The sequence below is a fragment of the Callospermophilus lateralis genome, chromosome 9, assembly GCF_048772815.1.
Source record: "Callospermophilus lateralis isolate mCalLat2 chromosome 9, mCalLat2.hap1, whole genome shotgun sequence".
NCBI lineage: Eukaryota > Metazoa > Chordata > Mammalia > Rodentia > Sciuridae > Callospermophilus > Callospermophilus lateralis.
The window spans coordinates 97137503-97157289 of record NC_135313.1 but is presented as its reverse complement, the minus strand read 5'-3'; the positions used below and the strand labels follow the sequence as shown (position 1 = coordinate 97157289).

Here is a 19787-nt window from a genome sequence, read left to right as displayed (position 1 = left end):
CATAAATCATATACAAATAAGAGAAGAGAATTTCTTAAGTGTATGTGAGCTTTAATTGGGTCTCTAAGAAAGCAAAACAGATCTTTAGTAGTTAGCGAAATCTCTAAGCATATACAGCATCAGCCAGTCTCTCCCAGGGAATTTTATTGACTAACACTTTTATACATCCTGTGAAAGCTGATTTTTTTTCATTTTTTAATTTTAATGTGTTATATGTGACAGAAAAATGCACTAAAATTCATATTACACATATAGATCACAATTTTTCATATCTCTTGTTATATACAAAGTAGAGTCACACCATTCGTGTCTTCATACATGTATTTAGGGTAATGATGTCCATCTCATTCCACCATCTTTCCTACCCCCATGCCCCCCTTCTTTCTCTTCCCTCCCCTTTTCCCCTTTGCCTTATCTAGAGATGAAAGCTAAATTTAAAGAATAGACCTGAACAGAGGAACTTGTTTAGATTTACCTATGTATATCAACTGAAAAATAAAAATGAAAGAAATTCCTAATTTTATAATTCAATCTATTTTTCTCTTTTATTGAAAAAAAAAAAGCTGCTATTTCATGAAACAGGCAAAAGGGAAGTGGGTCAGAACAGAGTGTCATGGAAAAGTGGTAATTGGTCTGCCTTCCCTGGCAGTAATGGGACTCTTTTTCTATGCAAATGTCTGTTGAGTTAAAGGTAAGACAGGTTGTGGGATATTTTGTGCTAACGTAAACAGAAGTGCTGAAATAGAAGAAGATAATTGTTCCTTATTAAAGTGCTTAGAATAAGGCTGAATAAAGTAAACTAGAACCTATAGGCTGCATAGGCTGGAGGATTTGGTACCTGTTTATTACTTCCTCTGAGAGTTTTCAAGGTTGTTTTTGAATAAGAAATTAATTGAGCCCTAGAAAACCATCATAGCTGAGTGGATCTGGGAATGCTCAGCGCTTTGTGGTTACTGATTCATGAGAAATTCTCAAATAGCTAAGAATATGTTCTTTAGGATAGCTGATTCTTTTCTTTCTAATCTGTCCTCACCTTGCCCAAGATAGAAACTATGGAGAACAACCTTAATGTTTGCATTTGCAGGGGAAAATGACTTTATCTTTCACAGAGTTTGCATTTTTTAAAGCACAAAATGTGTCTTTTGCCAAAAAAAAAAGTATAAGAATATTAAACTTTCAAAACATTTGAAGTCATCTGAGTGCATTTTGTTAAAATTTAACTTGACAAAGACTGAATATACTGAAGGTGCACAAACTGATAACTTCTCATGTATGCATATTGTGTCATGATTATCACAATCAAATTAATTAACACAGCCATTGCCATCCATGCTGTACATTTAATCTCCAAAACTTGTCATCTTCATATTTTCCTCACTCTCTTCCCTTAGCATCCATCATTCTTCCTTCTGCTTCTGTGAGTTCCACCTTTGCAATCCATATAAAAGTGTACAAGTGGGATCCCATGATGTCTTTCTGTGTCCATCTGGCTTACTCTACTTAGGACAATTTTACCAAAGGATCATGCATATTGTAAATGGAAGGATTTCCTTCATTTTTATAATTCAATAATATCACAATGTATACAATATACTACATTTTATTTATTTATTTATTTATTCCTCAATGTACACATATTTTCCTCCAAATTTGAGCTAACTGAATCATGCTGAAATAAACACAGGAGTATAGCTGTCCCTTTGTGATGCTGGTTTTAATTCTTTTTGAAATATATCCAGAAATGGGAATGTCAGATCACAGGGTAGCTCCATTTTTAATTTCTGTACAAACATTCACACTATTTTTCATAAAGCTTGTACCAGTCTACATTCCCTCGTACAGTATGTAAGAATTCCCTTTTATTGACACCTTTGCCAACACTTGATCTTTTGTCTTTTTGGTTATAGACATCCAAAAAGTGTTAGGTGGTACCCATGGTGGTTTTCATTTGCTTCTCTGATGAACAGTGATGTTAAATACATTTTCACATCTGTATGTCTTCATACAGCTCATCTGTATGTCTTCTTTGGAAAAATCTCTATTTAGGTCATTTGTTGTTGTTGTTTTTTTAACCTGGTAGTATTTGTTTTTGCTATTGAAGTATATGTGTTCCTTATATATTTTGAATATTAGCCCATTATCTGATATATTACAATCAAATATTTTTACCATTTTGTAGGTCACCTTTTAATTTTATTGATTGTTTTCTTTGCTGTGCAGAAACTTCTTAGTTTGGTTTTGTTCTACTTGTTAATTTTTACTTTTGTTTTCTATGCTTTGGTGTCATATTCAGAAATCTTTGCCAAGACCATTATGAAGGAGTGTTCCCTCCATGTTCTCTTCTAATTGTACAATTTTTATATTGAGGTCTTTTGTCCACTTGGAGTTAAATTTTGTGCGATTCAATTTTATTCTTTTTTATGGGAATATATAGTTTTCCCAAAAACAATATCTGAAGAAACTCTGCTTTACTTTTTAAAAATTCTGTTCCATTGGTCTATGTGTCTGTTGTAGTACTACTACCATGCTAGTTTGATTACTATTGTTTTGCAATATAGTTTGAAAATAGCAAGTGTGATGTCTCTAGCTTAGTTTTTTCTCAGGATTGCCTTCCCTCTTCAGGGTCTCTGAAATTCCATTTCCTAATGTGAAGAGTTGAAAAAAAAGGTGTGTAGTGCCATGACCAGCATGGCCAAACTAGCAGGTTCTGGTGAAGGATGATGGGAGAATGGAAGAAATAAGGTTTATGAACTCTAATTATGAAATAAACAGCTGGGATTGGGTGGAGTGCTGCTCTCTGGTGGAGAAGCAGGTCTAAAGAATTACACCAGCAAACTTTATTATATATGTTTCATTAATCAGATTAAAGACTATTCAAGCATTATTCTTTGTATTCATGAAAGTTACAGAGTTACAAAATTATGCAGCTATTTCTTCAGTTACATTCTACAATTGCAATGTGCAATGTTAGGACCATTGTAAAGCTCTCAAGAAAGTCCATTGTTTAAAGTTACTATTATGCTGGCAGGTTCAGGAGCAGCTGAACTGGTGAAACATTGTGGTTGTCTTAGCAAGACAATTCCTTCATTCCTAGGAGCTGTGTGCCTGAGAGCAAAGTCAAGGCTGATAAGACTCCAGCAGAGAGCCTCCCCATGAAGGTCATTATCATAGCAACCAGCCATCCTGTATCCTTGCACAGAAACTTTCCCAGGCACCAACCATGCCACAGCCATGAAGTCATCAGGGACCCCAGTCTCAGTCACTGATTTCCCAATCACTGTCACCACTCTCCATAGAGTAGGTTATCTTTTCATTGCTATGATAAAATGCCAGAGATAATCAGCTTAGAGGAAGAAAGATTTATTTTGGTTCATGATGTCAGAGTCCATGGTTAATTGGCTCTATGATTTTAGACCTGTGGTGAGGCAATGCATGATGGTGGAAGGGCACTGCAGAGTAAAACTCTTTACCTCATGGCAGCCAGGAAGCAGAGAGAAAATGAGGAAAGAGACAAAAAAATACCTTTCCAGAGCACTCCCTCAGTGACCAATGTCATCCAATTAGACCCCACATTCGACAGGTTCAATCACCTGTCAGTATACTGTCATTCAACTATGAATCCATCCATTTCTTAATCCATTGATGAGTTTACAGTCCTCATGTTAAATCCTATTCCATAATCCCCCCCCCCACTCCACACACACACACTGAACATTTCTGTACTGGGAACTAAGCCTTCTACACATGAATCTTTGGGGGACATTCCATATTGAAATCATACACCAGGTTAAGTGCCTTATACATAGTAGCCACGTCATCGCACAAGGTATGACAGTTGCTCTAATCTCTTTCAAACTCTTCGAAGATAGAAACATTTTAATATGATTATTTGTTTCTCTGGTATCTTAATATGGAACAGATTTTGAATAAACATGTGTTTATAATTTGAAGAATATGGTGATAATATTCTCCAGAGTGGTTGTTTTATTCAATAAACATTCTGTAAACTAAGATAGGTCATGGACTATTCCTTATAGACACAGTGATGAAAAAAGCAACTGTACATCCTGGGGAGCTTGAATTCAAGATAAGGAGAAAGACAAAGAGCCATCATATATCGAGATTGGTATTCAAAATGGGACAGTGGCAATGCAGTGAAAGAAAAGATGGTGTTAGTCTTAGGGACAAGTGGAGACCAGGTCCTAGGAACTGGGGTTTAAACAATGAAGGGAAGCTTGCCAGACAATTCCATGGGAGCAGTGGTGCATTGTCTGTTTAGCCAAGAAGAAAGTAAAAATAAAACTAAACAAAGTGATAATAATTCACAGAGGAAAGGAAGAACATTTTCTTAAAGGAGGATATACAGTGCTCTATTGTGAATAAGATATAAACAATATGTACATGATAAAGTTGTAAAGGTAAGAGAAGGCTCTCAAATGTCAGGTTAAGAAGTTTGACATCATGAAGAATTAAGGAGCCCTTGGGATTTTTTAGGCAATATATTTACTTGGCCAACTACCTGTTATAATTCACACCTTAATGGTAACATGGAAGGCCGAGAGAGTAGGAATACTAAATGTGAGACCATAAAACAGAAAATGGTGGTCTTGAAAAATAAAAGTGCAAGGTTCTTTACCTAAGATCTATCTTGAGATGCTAAACTGAATATTATTTTGGCTTTTCAATTCTTGGTTTACAGCAGTACATAAATAGCAAAACATCTTTCTACAAACTACTTGACTATCCTTTTCTGATTATTAGGAAATCTTTGAATGTAGGCCCAACATCTCCCTAAGTGATCAGTTTCTCTATAACTGTTGGGATCCTTCATGAGCCAGCTGTGTGTACCTAGATATATACAGAGTCATCATTGATCAACTTAAAGCCTAATCAAATTCAGTGATAAACATGTCAGATGTAGCATCTGGAGTGTTGGGTCCCAAGGATCAGTTCTGAGAGTGGGGCTGATCTCTAGGCCATGGTTTATGGGACTCAGGTCAGAGATATAAGAAGCTGTCTAGGGAAAATATTACCAAGATGTTACCAAGATGGTATGAGTTGTCTCTTTGAAGGGGCAAGTATTTTCAATGTGCTCCTGAGAGACCAAGGAATTCTGTTGGTCAAATATGGCTATGGGGTGGGGTCAGGATGAAAGGGGACAAGGCAGTAACAGTTACAGAGGGATTCTGTCATCCCTTACTCCCACTAAAGCAACTCCAAGTCTGTTTCTTTGCTGGATCCCATTTGAATAAAGTCTTCTGATTTAAAACATATTTGAAAAGCTGGATTCATAATATAAGGCAAAGCTTGAGGTATGGAATCCTAAAAACTAACTAGAGGCACAACACTCATGACAGTTGGTGGCATCCAAACCTAATGCATTTCCTGAGACTTCACATTCTCAGACACAGGTGAGAAGGAGGCTAAACCATTGTAGGTTCTGCTCAGCTCTAGAGAATTGGGAATGGAGAATTGCTGAGTTCCTTTGGCATGCCTCCCTTGGGATTTTCCAGATAGATGAACACAGAACTCTAGAACAGTAAGCACCTACGTGATAAGGTACCTCAGAACCATTGGTCTCTGGACTTACTGAACATAAGTGCAACCCAGAGTTGTATTGTTCCCAATCCCCTCCAACCTATGGAGTGCTTAACATGGACCACCTGGGAATGCAAGATAGATAAGACACATTCTGAGGTCCAAGGAGTTTTCAGATAAAGGTGAAGAATCTGTAAGAAGTAGATAACATACAGTACATATTAGGACAAAGGTGATCACAGGGCCTACTGGAGCAAGGTCGGCCAGTAGAAGGCAGGAAGTGCTTCCTGGGGCAGACAACCTTGTGCTGCAGTCTGAAGGTGAGTGGGGAAAAAATGTAACCAGAAAGATCATCATGGAAACTGTTCTGGGCAAAGATAACCACTTGGGGCTGCGGTGGTCTAGAGGAAACCTGTGATCTTTTGAAACAGTTAGATTTAGTTTGTAAATCTGACTCTGCCACTGACCAAGCACATTGAAAAATTACTTCACAGCACCTCTGTGTTTTTTTTTTTTTGTTGTTGTTGTTGTTTTTGTTTGTTTAACTTTAAAATGAAGAAAATAAAAAGAAACAACCTTCCAAATGAAAGTGGAATGTTGAACAGGAAAGCCAACTGGGATGAAATTTGTGTACTAAGCCAGGGAGTGTAGCTCCATCCAGAAAGTTCAGACAAATTTTAACAGAATGTGACTGTCTTCCCTTTGAAGAAGATTACTTATCATTATGTTTAAGTCCTTTTATTAAAAAAACATATAGATTTTCTATTCTTGTTTTTTTTTAAGTGGCATTGATTATATCTATGTTTAGTTCTAAACAAATGATATGGATTTTGCCTGAAAACATTTTAAAAAGAAGAAAAATCAGCTAGAGTGTACCAACATTAATAGAACCATTTAAAATTGTTATGAGGTACTTACTGTTGACAAAAGTTCATTCCATTATAAACATATGTATTCCAAGAGCATTTTTGGAAAAAAAAGGACCCAACTGGAGCTCAAATCAGATTGATTTTTAATTTCCAGATCGTGAACATCTTATCTCTGTTCATATGCACATTATAAAATAACAGGTGACCTTTATATTGTAGTGGTGTTAATGTATATTAAGAAAAGAAAATTTTTAAAAAAAGATTGAGATCAAATAAGAGATAACATTGATAACAATGTGTTAACAAAATTCGAATGCACTCCTGGTCAGGACAGTTAATTTGCTTTTGTGTTTATTAGGTTTATAGACAGCCCATTCCTTCTGTCCACTTTCTATGGGACTATAAATTGCAGTGTTTACCATTGGTACAAGTCTGTGTAAGTGCATAGGGAGAAGATGATAGTAGAAAATGAAGCAAATAAGGAGGCAGAGGAGGGCCCAAGGACAGGGGTATTAGTTTTGGGATTGAGGATTCTTCAGAGACAAGGGGACTTGGAAATGCTGGGCAGGAGGCTAAGTGACCTCATAAATCTCCAGAGGGCAGACTCTTAGCTTCCTGACCAAGCAGCTAAAGAAGATGCTGCAGAAGGTGATTAATTCATTCCTCTCCCCAATCCTGGGCCCTTCTCATATCACCCTCTTTCCTCACATAGGACTTATTTAGAAAAGTTATGGATTGAATTTTCTTCTATTAGGATTCTAGAAAAATGTGTTAGTGAGTGGTTTCAGAATATTGTGTTGGAGTACTTTGAGAGGCATGGATTTCATCAGAATTTCTAAGAAAATAAGAAATATTGGAAGGTAGAAGAATTAGTTGAAGTATTTTCACCTCAAATTAGGATACTGGAGATGCTTCAGAACACTGTAAGGGAGACCGTCTCTGTTGAGATTACTGGTACCTAAGAGGAATGATTGTGAAGTTCATGTCAGTAAGGATATATAAAATGAAAGTAATTTCTAAAATGGAAAAATATGTAAATAATACCTGTGCAAGCATAAATTACCCTAACAGTAGGATAGAAAGGGAGTCCAAATAGCCTGAAGAATGTGGTATTTATCACCATGCCTAGCACATAATTATCCCACACTGATTCATTTTATTGGGTCAAATTAAATATTAAAACACCCAGATTCTTAGAATTAGAAGAAGCCAGAAAAAACAGAGTTAGCTATATAAAGCTTTGCCTGTTGACTGACTGTATTGGGTGATGGTGGTATAGCCCTACATCATTTTGTTCCATTTAGTTTTAGATTACTTTAAAATTTCATTTCACATTTATGCACTCTGAAATTCCAGAAGGAGAATTTAAAAAAATATTTAGAAGAGAGAGGGGCTGGGGGAGAAAGAAAAAAGAAAATTCCACTGCTTGTGTAAGTAAAGTCATGGACATATTGTTTACTTATGAGCCATTGTTGTCTGGTGGTAGTTTAGGAAAAATATGAGAAAGTCAAACCATATTTCTGAGGCATGACAGGCTAAACGGATCAGGAAGAATCACCTTAATGCTTCTTGGACCAAACATGAGTAAATGTACCTTTCTGCCCAATGGCCACAGCTTATAACACTGTTCCTTGATTGCCAGGTTTCCTCTCCCTATGTATGTTTAGAAAAAGAGCTTTTGGCATCTGTGTGTAAGGTCTCCAATGACACCAGAGCCTAAGACCCTCAGAGCAGAAAACAGAAAATTCCACTTAGGCTACTTGGGCTCAACCACTTTAACCAATCATGTTTGGAGAGAGGGTAAAATAAAGATCGTTTATGATAAAGTAGTCATTCAACAAATGTTTGTTCTTCCCCACATTGGTTTTCTCATATAGAATAATTTTCAGATTTTTAAAAATATGATCCATAGTAATTATTTTGCATTTTGATGTATTATTTCCTATCCCTCCCTCCCTCCTTCCCTCCCTCCCTCCCTCTCTCTTTTTCTCCTTCCTTCCCTTGCGAAACTAATTTTTTTCTTGTCCTTAATAAGTCTCTTGGGACTCTCATATTTCTTTTTCAATTCTGTTCCATTTTGTAAGAAATATTGATTGAGAAGCATTAAATCAATTTCCTGACCTCCAGTGGATAATGAACAGTTATTTGAAAAACACTATTCTGGTGAAATTTGAATGTCCTCATGGGCCACAAAGAGTTAAAGTTAATCACTGTACCCTAACCATACCACAGTACAATTATCAGAGGCATTATACATCAACAGATGAGAAACCTAAGGACTTTTCCTCTTCTTTCTTAATCGAAAAGGATGAAGAGATACAGGAAGTTATAAGAAATTAACAGAGTAAAAAGAGGTCTTTACTGTCTCTTACTAGAATTTCTTACAATCCAATCACAAATCAAGCTCAAGATTGGTTTGGTTTTCAAACTGGCTTTTTAATTACTGATAACACAACCATGCACACATGCTTTAAATTTGCTATTTGAACCATGATGAATACATGTAATATATTTTAAAAGTTCAAATTGTGAAAAGATTGAGACATGAGTCCCTAGAAAATTGAAATGACCAGTTAAAAGACAGTCTGATCATGGCTCTGCATTTTGTAATTGCTATTCTTAATTCTAATTTACATATTTTTTTCTTTCAAGGAAGTTTACAGGTTCGCTATCAGCTAGGCAAGGAAGAAACGCATGTATTCACCATTGATGTAGAGAACTTTGCCAATAGAAAGATGCACCACCTGAAGATTAACCGAGAGGGGAGAGAGCTTGCCATTCAGGTATTTGCTTCCATTCTTTTTATTCTTCCAAGGCACTGTGGCTCCTCAATCAAGCTATTCTGAGCTTCTGACCTAAGCCAAGTGCAGAGCCAGGTGCTGGGGATAGCAATATGCAGCACACTTGGCCTCAGCCTTGGACCAACTCTCACAGTGGCTCTCAGAGTATGTGCTCTCACTTCCTGCTACCATCAGCATGACCTGGGATGACATGAGCAATGTGAAATCTTGAGCTTCACATGTAGATCTACTTACTTAGAAACTATTCCAGAGGGGTAAGCAGCAGGTAACTCTAACATCTGCTTGAATTTGATAACCTCAAGTAGATTATAGTGGGGAACACAGGTCAAGAGAACTCATAAAATGTGGCAGGAGCTATGGGGGAAGTGAGCACAGGTGATATAGGAGTACAGAGGAGGGCACAGGTCACAATAGGCATCAGTACTTATCTCCTATTTAATCATCTATTTTGCTGCTGTGACTGACAGATCTGACCAGAACGACTGTAGAAGAGGAAAGGTTTATTTAGGAGCTCATGGTAATTTCAGAGGTCCTAGTCCATAAGTGGCAGGCTCTATTCCTCGGAGCTCAAGGTGAGGCAGAACATCACGGTGAAAGGATGTGGCAAAGGGACGCAGCTCACATGATGATCAGGAAGCAGAGAGAAAACTCTACTCTCTATATACAAAATATGTACCCCTTAGCCATGCTCCCATGAACCACTTCCTCCAGCCACACCCCACCTTCTTCAGTCACCACCCAGTTAATCCCATCAGAGATCAATTCACTGATCACATTAAGGCTACAAACTAGTCACTTCTCCTCCAAAGCTTCTTGCACTGTCTCACACATGAGCTTTTAAGGTACACCACATCCTAACCATAACATCTCCTAGTGGAAGTTAGGAGAAAAACAAGCCTTGAAAGTTGAATAGCAATTGGCTAGTTCGAGAAGGGAGAGAGAAGGGCTCAGGAAGGGGGTTCACATGAGCACTAGTAGAGCTGTCTGAAAGAGCATAGTGTGTCTTTATATGTAGGGCAGACATTAGGTGAGGGCAGGTCTCAGTAGAGAATAGGCAGAGTCTAGACTATCACCTTTTATAATAATAACCTCAAAGGAGCCCTAAAATCTGTCTAACAATCATTCCATATTGTTTTAATCTATCCATTCTCCTGTTTTTCTATCTGGCCATTTTAAAATCTTTCTCCTTGTAACAATAACAATTGCAATTTCATCTCCTCTACTTTACTTTCTTCTTTTGTGAACAATATGGCATTCAGAAGAGAATCTCCATACACTTTCAGTAGCATATTATGCACCTACTTGTACCTGACTTTTGCTCTCTCCTTCCTGTTGCTGAATTTGAATGGTTCATGATTCTATTGAAGGCTTGACTTGCTATCAATGGGACAGATCTCATAGCCTGCTCACAAAATTCACTGCAGCATTCTGTTCACTTTCTATACTTTTTACTATTTTTCCATCTCTATTAGATGGCTCCCCAAAGTATAACACAGGCAATTATCACATGCATTAACAACCAAAACAAAATAAACCATCAAACAAAAATCTTTCTGGGTCAATGGAAGAAATATCTCATACCTGATTTCATAGACTGTCCCATTTTTTTCTCTTTTTTTATTGCCCAATTTTTTTTTTTTTTTTTAGAAATGTTGCTTATATACTTAGCTTTCAAATTACCCATTCCTTTTCCTTAAACCTGCACAAATGAGATTTCTCTCCTGTGCTGCACCAAAATTGTACTTCTCAAATCACCAACGGCCTTATCCTGCAGAACTCAGTGAGCATGCATTTTTACTTTTCCTCTTAGTACCGTTGACACAATGATTTCTCTCCACCCTTGGGACTTAACTGAGCTCTCAATTTCTTGGAGGATACCCCTCTTGCCTGTTCTGCCTCTGTTGCTCATTCTGGTTTCTCATTGGTTTTCCCCCATCTGTTCAAACTCTATCCGCTAGAGCACAACAGGACTTATTTTCAGATTCATTCTGTTTTGTCGTTACACTTACTCCTCGGCTCATCTCATTCATTTTCCCATTTTAAAAATGTCATGTCTATGCTGATGAATTAATCCCAACTGCATACCTAGCTCCATTTCTGGCAGATTGAAACCTGTCTCTTTGACTTCAACCTTAAGCTCTCTACCACCCTAGCCAGCTTTAACTGTTTTCTCTTATCACCTAATGCTATCCAACATACACAATGGAATTTACTTATTTGTAGAACTTTCTCTCTGGTCTCTTTTCCTATAAAATGTAAGCTTCATAACAACAGGGATTTTTATATGCTTTCATTATCAAAAAACCCCAACATTACTAAGCAGTGCTTGACATATGAAAGTTCTAAATAAATTATTTGTGAAATACATGGATGAATTTTTCAGGACTGAAGAAAGGTCCCATGTGAAGGAGATTGAATTGATCTTATCATGAAGGGAAGGGAAACCACTGGATTTTATAAATGGGAATAGCATGGCCAAATTTCCACTTTCATGGCTTCCCTGTATCCTTGGATAGAAATATGGACATATTTAGGAGTGTGGACACATATATCAGAGACCAGTCAGGAAGTGATAATGGGAGCCATGGAGAGAAAAGTCTGAGAAAAGTTCATAGAAGTAGTATTGATAGCATTGGGTGAGCTATTGGCTGTGGAATATAGGAAAAGAATGTTTTTTAATTATCTGAAGTAAATAGAAGTTTAAGAATAATAGCCCCAAATGGTGCAGCCCATATGGAAAACAGTTTGGAGATTCCTTGGAAAACTGGGAATGAAACCACCTTTTGACTTAGTTATTCCAGTCCTTGGCAGTGTATACCCAAAGGACTTAAAAACATACTACAGGGATACAGCCATATCAATGTTTATTACAGCACAATTCACAATAGCTAAACTGTGAAACCAACCTAGAAGCCCTTCAGTAGATGAATGGATAAAGAAAATGTGGCATATATACACAATGAAATATTACTCAGCAATAAAAGGGAATAAAATAATGGCATTTGTAGGTAAATGGATGGAGTTGGAGAATATAATGCTAAGTGAAGTTAGCCAATCCCAAAAAACCAAATGCTGAATGTTTTCTCTGATATAAGGAAGCTGATTCATAGTGAGGTTGGGAGGAGGAGCAAGGGAGGATTAAACAAACTCTAGATAAGGAATAGGGGTGGGAGGGGAAGAGAGGGACATGGAGATAGGAAAGATGGTGGAATGAGATGAACATCATTACCCTAAGTACAAGTATGAAGACACGAATGGTGGGAATATACTTTGTATATGACCAGAGATATAAAAAAGTGTGTTCTATATGTGTAATATGAGCTGTAATACGTTCTGCTGTCATATATAACAAATTAGAATAAAAAATAAAAAAGAAGACTAATTGCCAAATATATGGTACAAGTAAATCTAGAGTTATCAGAATTTAATTGATTTACTTCTAGTATTTACTCCTGAAATAAGTAGAGGGAAAATCTCTGAGCAGTTTTGGATTGGGAACAAACTGGGGTTAGGAAAAGAGTAGTAATGTTGACTTCTGACGTTTTTTTTTTTTTTTTTGACTGAGATCCCCATTGAAAAAGTAGGGAGTGTTCTCTTGAACATTTGAACATAGGTCTACTTTATCCTCCTTGATATTCCCTTTTTCCTTTTCCACAAATACAGATATGATGATGAGAGATTCATTTCATTCCCTCTTCCATCTAAATAATTTGTACTCATTAAGAAGCACATATTAGGTGCAAACACATTATTTTCAAAGTACTGAGGTAGCATAAAGAAGTAGAGGAAAAGACTTCTGCTTTTAAGTAATTTTAATGGCATAGAACCATAACACACATATGTCCCTGTCACTCTTATCTCCCTCACCCATTCTAGAGCTCTTCCTGTTCTACCCACTAGAATAAGCCCTTTAGTGAATACGTAGAGAAGCATTATATCCCCTGCCCCACTCCCAATCCTGTGGAGGAGGTCTCAGGTACTATTCCAAACCTGCTAGAGAAAAGGGGACAGCTATCACCATAGGCAGCCAGCTAGATTGCAGTCTCAAGATTAGATTCCCCCCAAATACCTCACCTTGGCTTGCTCTTTGTCTCATCTACTATGCTCTTTATGACCATAGGAAGGAAAGCATGGGACCTGGGCTTGCCACCAAGAACAAGAACTCTTGGCAATGATATTGAGACTTGGAATTGGCTATTGATTTTTGTTTGTTTGTTTGTTTGTTTGTTAGGTCTGGGCAGTGCTGGGGTTTCATACATGCTAGGCAAACACTTTATTATTGCCTATGCCCCCATCCCTGTCTAGTATATTTTAAGGCTCCCTATTTTCAGGCTCAGATGCAACTCCCACCCCATGACCTGATGGTGAAGGTGATCTTTGGTGCCATTATTTAAAATGTACTGATAATATTTTACAGATGAGTCAGTTTAACCAAAGGTCAACAGAACACAAAGAGGGGGCATTGTTTTAAAACCAACTCTTTAATTTATTCCTTTGAGAGATGAAGATCCTGAGGTTAAGAAGCATCCCTAGAGGGACACAGGCTCAAGTGTGAATTCATGCTCTAACATTTGTGCTCTGTGGTCTTAGACAAGTTACTCATCTTTCTGACCTTGAGTCTGCTTATATATCTATGTCTACAACTGTATCTGTCTATCTCTCTCTACATAAGGATGAATGTAACCAGGCTGAGTCAGTTCTTGTAAAGATTATATGGAAAAAAAAATAAAACTCAAGGACCACACACACAGCCTGGCATCTACAGCTTGCTCAAAAAAGATTTTTCCATTATCCTCCTTTTCCCATTTATTTAATGACTTGACAAGGTCACTGAGTGTTCTTGGTTGGTTCTGAGATTGGTGGAGCCTCTCTAAGTCACATTGAAAACTTTAAACTCTAGGTTTAAAAGACTATGGTACTTTACCTATTGAAAATACAGAGCAAAATAATACTAAATAATAAAATAGACATAAGAAAGTATGACAAAAATGATGCATTTCCCATTAACTCAAAATTTCTTAGTCCATATCATAGATACTGGAATCTTATAAAGAAATCTTTGTGTAAACTCTCCCCCCCCACACCTTTTATTTTACTTTTGCCCTTTACATTTACTTTTTCTTGGGTAAGTAACCCAATACCTCAACCAGTATTATGGTTTGAATCTGGAATATCCTCTGCCAAAGCTCATTGTTTTTTAAGCAGGATCCACATTGTAGGTTTTAGGCAAAAATGGGGGCGCTGATATCACAAGTGAATTGATCCCTTTGCTGGGTTAATGCATTGGTAGTTGAATAGACAACTGGGAGATGATTATATGCAGGTGGGACATGGATGGAGGAAGTAGGTCACTGGAGGAGTGGCTTCAACTGTGTCTCTCCCTGGCACTTTCCACTCTCTCCTTCTTGGCTGCCATGAACTGACAGCTTTCCTCTATCTTCCTCCACAATGCTTCTGCCTTGGAACTAGCCAACCATATACTGAACCTAAGAAATTGTGAGCCAAAACAAAATTTTTCTCATCCAAATTATTCTTCTCAGGTATTTTGGTCACAGTAACAGAAAGCTGACTAACACACAGTACCAACATGCAGGTGCCCTTCCTCTATGCCAAGATGGGAACCACCCCGCAAGGCATCCACAGTGCATTAGTAATGCGAAGAATGCTTTGAGTCAGCCCACTTCCTCTCCCACCTTTTACAGACACTCATTTCACTAAAAGCCTCTTTGAGTATCACTTACCCACTTCTCTCCTTCATTCGTCATCTGGTAAAAGTGCTAAGGAGCAGGCAGAGAAACAGTAGGACAGGAATGACTCCGGTACACGAACAATTGGCTCTTCCATGTGTGGCATTTGAGCAGAGGGTCATTGTCCCGGGAATTGCTTATAGATACTAGCCCTCTGGGGCCTGGTGAGGAGGTGAAGAGCAGACACCAGAGGAATCTCAACTCAACCTACAGTTCTGAAAATCCTGCTATTACCCATTACGTGGCAGGACATTGTGGTTCACTTTAGCCTTTCTGCTACCTGGGCAGCAAATTATCCTGTGTCCTGCTGGAAAGGGAAGCCCCCCTAAAAAAAGAGTAAAAAGAGGCAGGAAAAACTGCTACATTAGGATAGGAAGAAAACTCCTCTGGATCAAGAGCTGAATCCAAACCCATGTGCATTAAACAGATGAAGGATGGGGACCAAGAGTACTGAATACCTTGTGTTGTAGCTAAAGGTGTGGGGGGCACTAGAGATTCTCTTGTTTTATGATAAACTTCATAGCCCACCAGCTAGAAGGGGAAGTAATACAGGATGTTCTGTGTAACACTGCAAACTTTGCCAATTGCTGTGCTATGACCTACAAAGTACATGTGGATATATGGGATCTGAGCCCTCAAAGAGCCAATAAGTTAGTGTAGGGAGACTTAGAGAGAGCAAAATCATTATACTGCAATATATTAAATGCAAGGTTAGAAATAGAAAAAGTCATGATAAGAATGGAAAAGAAGGCAGCTAATCTTACCAATCCACAAAAACATTCTGGATGAGGTGGACTTATGGGATCCCTATAGATTTCAATTATTTGTTCAAAGTATACACTAGAGATTCAGAAATGGATACAATGTTCATTTACAAATCTCTCAAATATTTATTGAGGTATGACAAGTCAACTAGAGATGATATCATATGTTGGGCGGCCCTCTTAAAGATGGTCAAGTCATTGATCTCTGTGACATCAATCTCTCCATCTGTAACATGGAGATAGTAATAGCTAATTCATAGTATTCCAGAGAGAAATAATTTGGAAGTATGCATTATCATGTCTCATACATACCATTGTTTGCTAAATTGCAAATATTTTTACAGAACAATTTCATTCACAAAATGGTAATAAAGCATATGATCATGTACCGTAGCTCATAGCCAGTAATTGGCAGAAACTGCCTCAGGACTAAGAAGTTACAGAGAAGGATCACTGTGAGTAGACACATATAGAAAGAAAGCAAAGGTAGAAGGGAAATGGAAATATTGGGTATGAGTCTCAGATCTGCTGCTCCCCGAGCTGTGCAAAGGCAGTCACATAGCCCAGGAGATTCTTAGTCTTCTCTTTTTACAGGTGACCTACAAGATAACAAGGAGTCTTTCTATGGGTAACATTATATGGACATAAGAGTAGAGTCTGGAAGAAACAGATTGGACTTGACTAGTCCAAAAAAAGTGTGGCAATGGATGGGGAGTGCTGCCTAGGAATCAGGAGGAAGGGAACAAACAGGTGGCCCTGGAATTTGCAATTGAGGCAAGGAAGCATTCCTAAATACCCTAGAAATGCAGCCCTAGCAAACCTCAGAAGTGACTTTTGCTCAGTCCTGCCAATTATGTCCTTGGCATCTGCTCAGTTAGCCTCTCCTCCTGCAGCCAAAATGTTTTGTCAAACTCCAGTCCTTTCCGGGGACATCCCTCAATTCACACCTGTGTGACACCAGGTCAGAATTAGGGCAGAAAGGAGACCATTGGTGGCCCTGAGGGAAAGGGGGAGAAATGGAGAGCAATAGGAAATGACTGCCTGTTCCCATTCAGTGTTAATACTGTACAGAAAGTTCCTCAGCAGCTTTCTTTACTTGTTTATAGCAAAGAATTTGGTGAGAAAACTTCAAAAGGAAGATAAATATCTGTCAAAAGCTCTAAAATTTCTGGGGAGAAGATGTCTGTGAAAACCAATATTTCACAAAGAAGAAAGGGATATTTTACATGAATTATGGGAAAATTAGTGAAAATATTCTCATGTCTCCCGTGAGAAGATCCCAGGGGAGTTCAGATAAGTTTTATGCCCTTTTCCTGAGGACCTTGGCTGATGGACCTTTGTTTTTGTTTTCAAACAGATGGACCAGCAGTTCCGGCTCACTTACAACTTCTCCCCAGCAGTGGAGTTCAGGACGATAAGGTCACTTGTCCTGGGTAAAGTCACAGGTCTGTTGTTCTACTCTGCACCTTTGCAATGTGATTTGTCAAAAGAAACTAATAAATGAATAATATTTATTTGGAATTTTAGCAATTCATATCTGGAGCTTTTGCTCCCTTTATATCAAAGATCTAGGACTAAAATTTCTGATACAGAAAATTCTAAGATGCATGTATGACAGTAGTGGAGACTGGGATTTATTTCTCCTCTATAGAAACTTGAAAGAAGTAAATTGGTAAAGTAATTGAATAAGATAATAGAATTTTTCATTATTTTTAAAATAATTTCATTTAAAGGTTTGCACTTAAGTTTTTTTTTTCCTTTGATTTCCTTGACTTTTACTTAAAGACATGAGCTAAAGAAATTGGGCTATTGAAAAGGGATTGGAATCTAATAGTGGATTTTTTTCCTACTGCAAGTTTTGTGGATTTTCACTTTTTATATAAAGTTATTTAGTACATACATGCAAAGTTGAAATTTTTATATCTTTTTGATGAACTGAGCATTTATCACACTTAAATAGAGAGATTATTCTCTCTTTTAACTTTATGTCTTTGAGATTAAATTTATTTTGTCTATTAATAACACAGGTATTATAGCTTTTCTTTGGGTTATTGTTTGCCTGGTTATTGTCTTTTATTGTCTTTTCCTTTCAACTTTTCTTTTTCTTTAATTCCTGTATATGACCTGATAAATAATATTTGGGGTAATTTTGATTTTTAAATCCATCTCGCCATCTCTGCTTTTTATATTGGCAAGTGCTGGTCCTTTCATGTTTTGTGGTTACTAGTATAGCGGGAGTTTTTTCTGCCTCTTTATATTCTATTGGTCAATTTTTCTTGTGATTCTCTCATGCTCTTTGTTACTCTATCAGTCATAATGCAGTGCAGAAAACACTGATAAGGTTAGGCATTTTAAGGGGGAATAAAGTTAACACAAGAAACTTGCTTCTTATGAAATTGTGTTGGAATTTAGTGTGTATTTTTCTGAGGCCCTTTTGGAATGACTCCTTAGCAGTTCTGATTGGAGTAACATAGAGCTATGGGGAGTTGTTTATTACCTACTGTTGTGAGAAAGAGTCCAGAAGCCACAGTGGCTACAGTACAGCATATCAACTTGCAAGAGACAGGAGATCTTGGAAAAATGGCTGCAGAGTCTGCCCCATGCTACCATAACTGCTCAACAGTGAAAGAACTGATAAAGAATGGAAATGATTCCTATTTCACTGGCCTTCTAAACTGAAAAAGAGTATATAATTTCCAGGACAAAATGTGGATCCAGAAACTTAAGTGTATTAAGTCTAGAAAACATCGGTTTTAGTTTCCCAAGTGACAGCTAAATGAACCAATCACTACTAAGCAAATTCTGGATATACTGTTGTTTGTTTCTTATCCTATTTACCTCTCCTAATTATTATATTTTCTGTAGATACTGTTTATATTTTTATTTACTAATACTGTCACTAGCTTTTTATTTCCAATTCCTTCCTGTGTCCCAGAACTTTTTACTTTCTACCAGATTTGATTTTCTTTTTTCTGAACTAAATCCATTCAATTATCTCTTTTCTGTGTCAAGGTTCCTTGACTGTCAATTTTATCTGGAAAAGAAAAAAAAAAAACATTTCATTTCACCTTCATTCTCAGAAGATAGTTTGCTAGACACGCAATTCAACACTGAAGGAGATTTTTTTTCTCAGATTTTGAGAGTATTCAGAGCTGTGATGGACATAGTCCTGGCTCACATTAGGCACATAACACACATATTTCTCCATCTCTGCAATTAGTGATGTCACAATGGTACATTGGTACCTTGTATTGTCAATACTGGGGGGTGCTCATACTGTGGAAATCACAACACTGCATACCAAGATGCTGCCTGTCTCTTCCCCCTGAACAGCCAGTTTTAAACATTCACAAACATACCACTTTACCCTTGTCTTCTGGTTTCAGTCGCTACTGCTGAAATGTCTGTCAATTTGTCCTCTGACCACCTCTACCCACACTAAGCTACTTTCAAGGTCATCTCATTTTCTTTGGTCTTCTATAGTTCTATAATCTGGTTGTTAACGTTTTTAAGCATCATACTTGATCAGTTTAGGCTTCCTGAATCTATTATTTAGTTCACATGCACCTATGTAAATAATTCATATGTATTATTAATCTGTATTTATCCATGAGTTTTTAAAAATTCTCAACATACCAAATATTTTCTTTAACATTTTATCTATTTGATTATTTTAGATCTTTATTGGATAATGCTTTTGACTTTCTAATTCTGTCCTCATATCTCTTATTTTCCCCTCATAACGATTTTTACTCTTTGACACAGTAGCTTGCATTCTGGACAATAAACTGGCTTTATCTTCAAATAATTGATCCTTCATGTGTACCGAATGCCTTCTAACCTACTTGATAAGTCATTTTTTATTAATATGTCTTTAATTTCTTCAAGAAACCTGTTGTTCTTTTGCTAAAATGTGGATCCATTAAGATAATTTCTTGCCCTTGCTCATTTCCTCTGTTTCTAACTTTTCCTATCTTCAAACATTTCACTAATGGCTGTTGAACTTTTGACTCCGCTAATTTCAGTATCTAAGGTCTTGGGGTCTGCTACTTTCTAGCACTCTTCCAT

The 19787-nt window shown here is 37.3% G+C and overlaps 1 protein-coding gene across 3 annotated transcripts in view; it reads left to right on the top strand.

The window, feature by feature from the left end:
* Cntnap5 (contactin associated protein family member 5) overlaps window positions 1-19787 on the top strand; it is a 791405-nt gene that overhangs the window by 724886 nt on the left and 46732 nt on the right. For all 3 annotated transcript variants that reach the window (XM_076865870.2, XM_076865869.2, XM_076865868.2), the window contains exons 20-21: window positions 9060-9190; window positions 17077-17164. In XM_076865870.2, the coding sequence (XP_076721985.1) occupies window positions 9060-9190; window positions 17077-17164 (219 nt within the window). The remainder of the gene's footprint in view (window positions 1-9059; window positions 9191-17076; window positions 17165-19787) is intronic.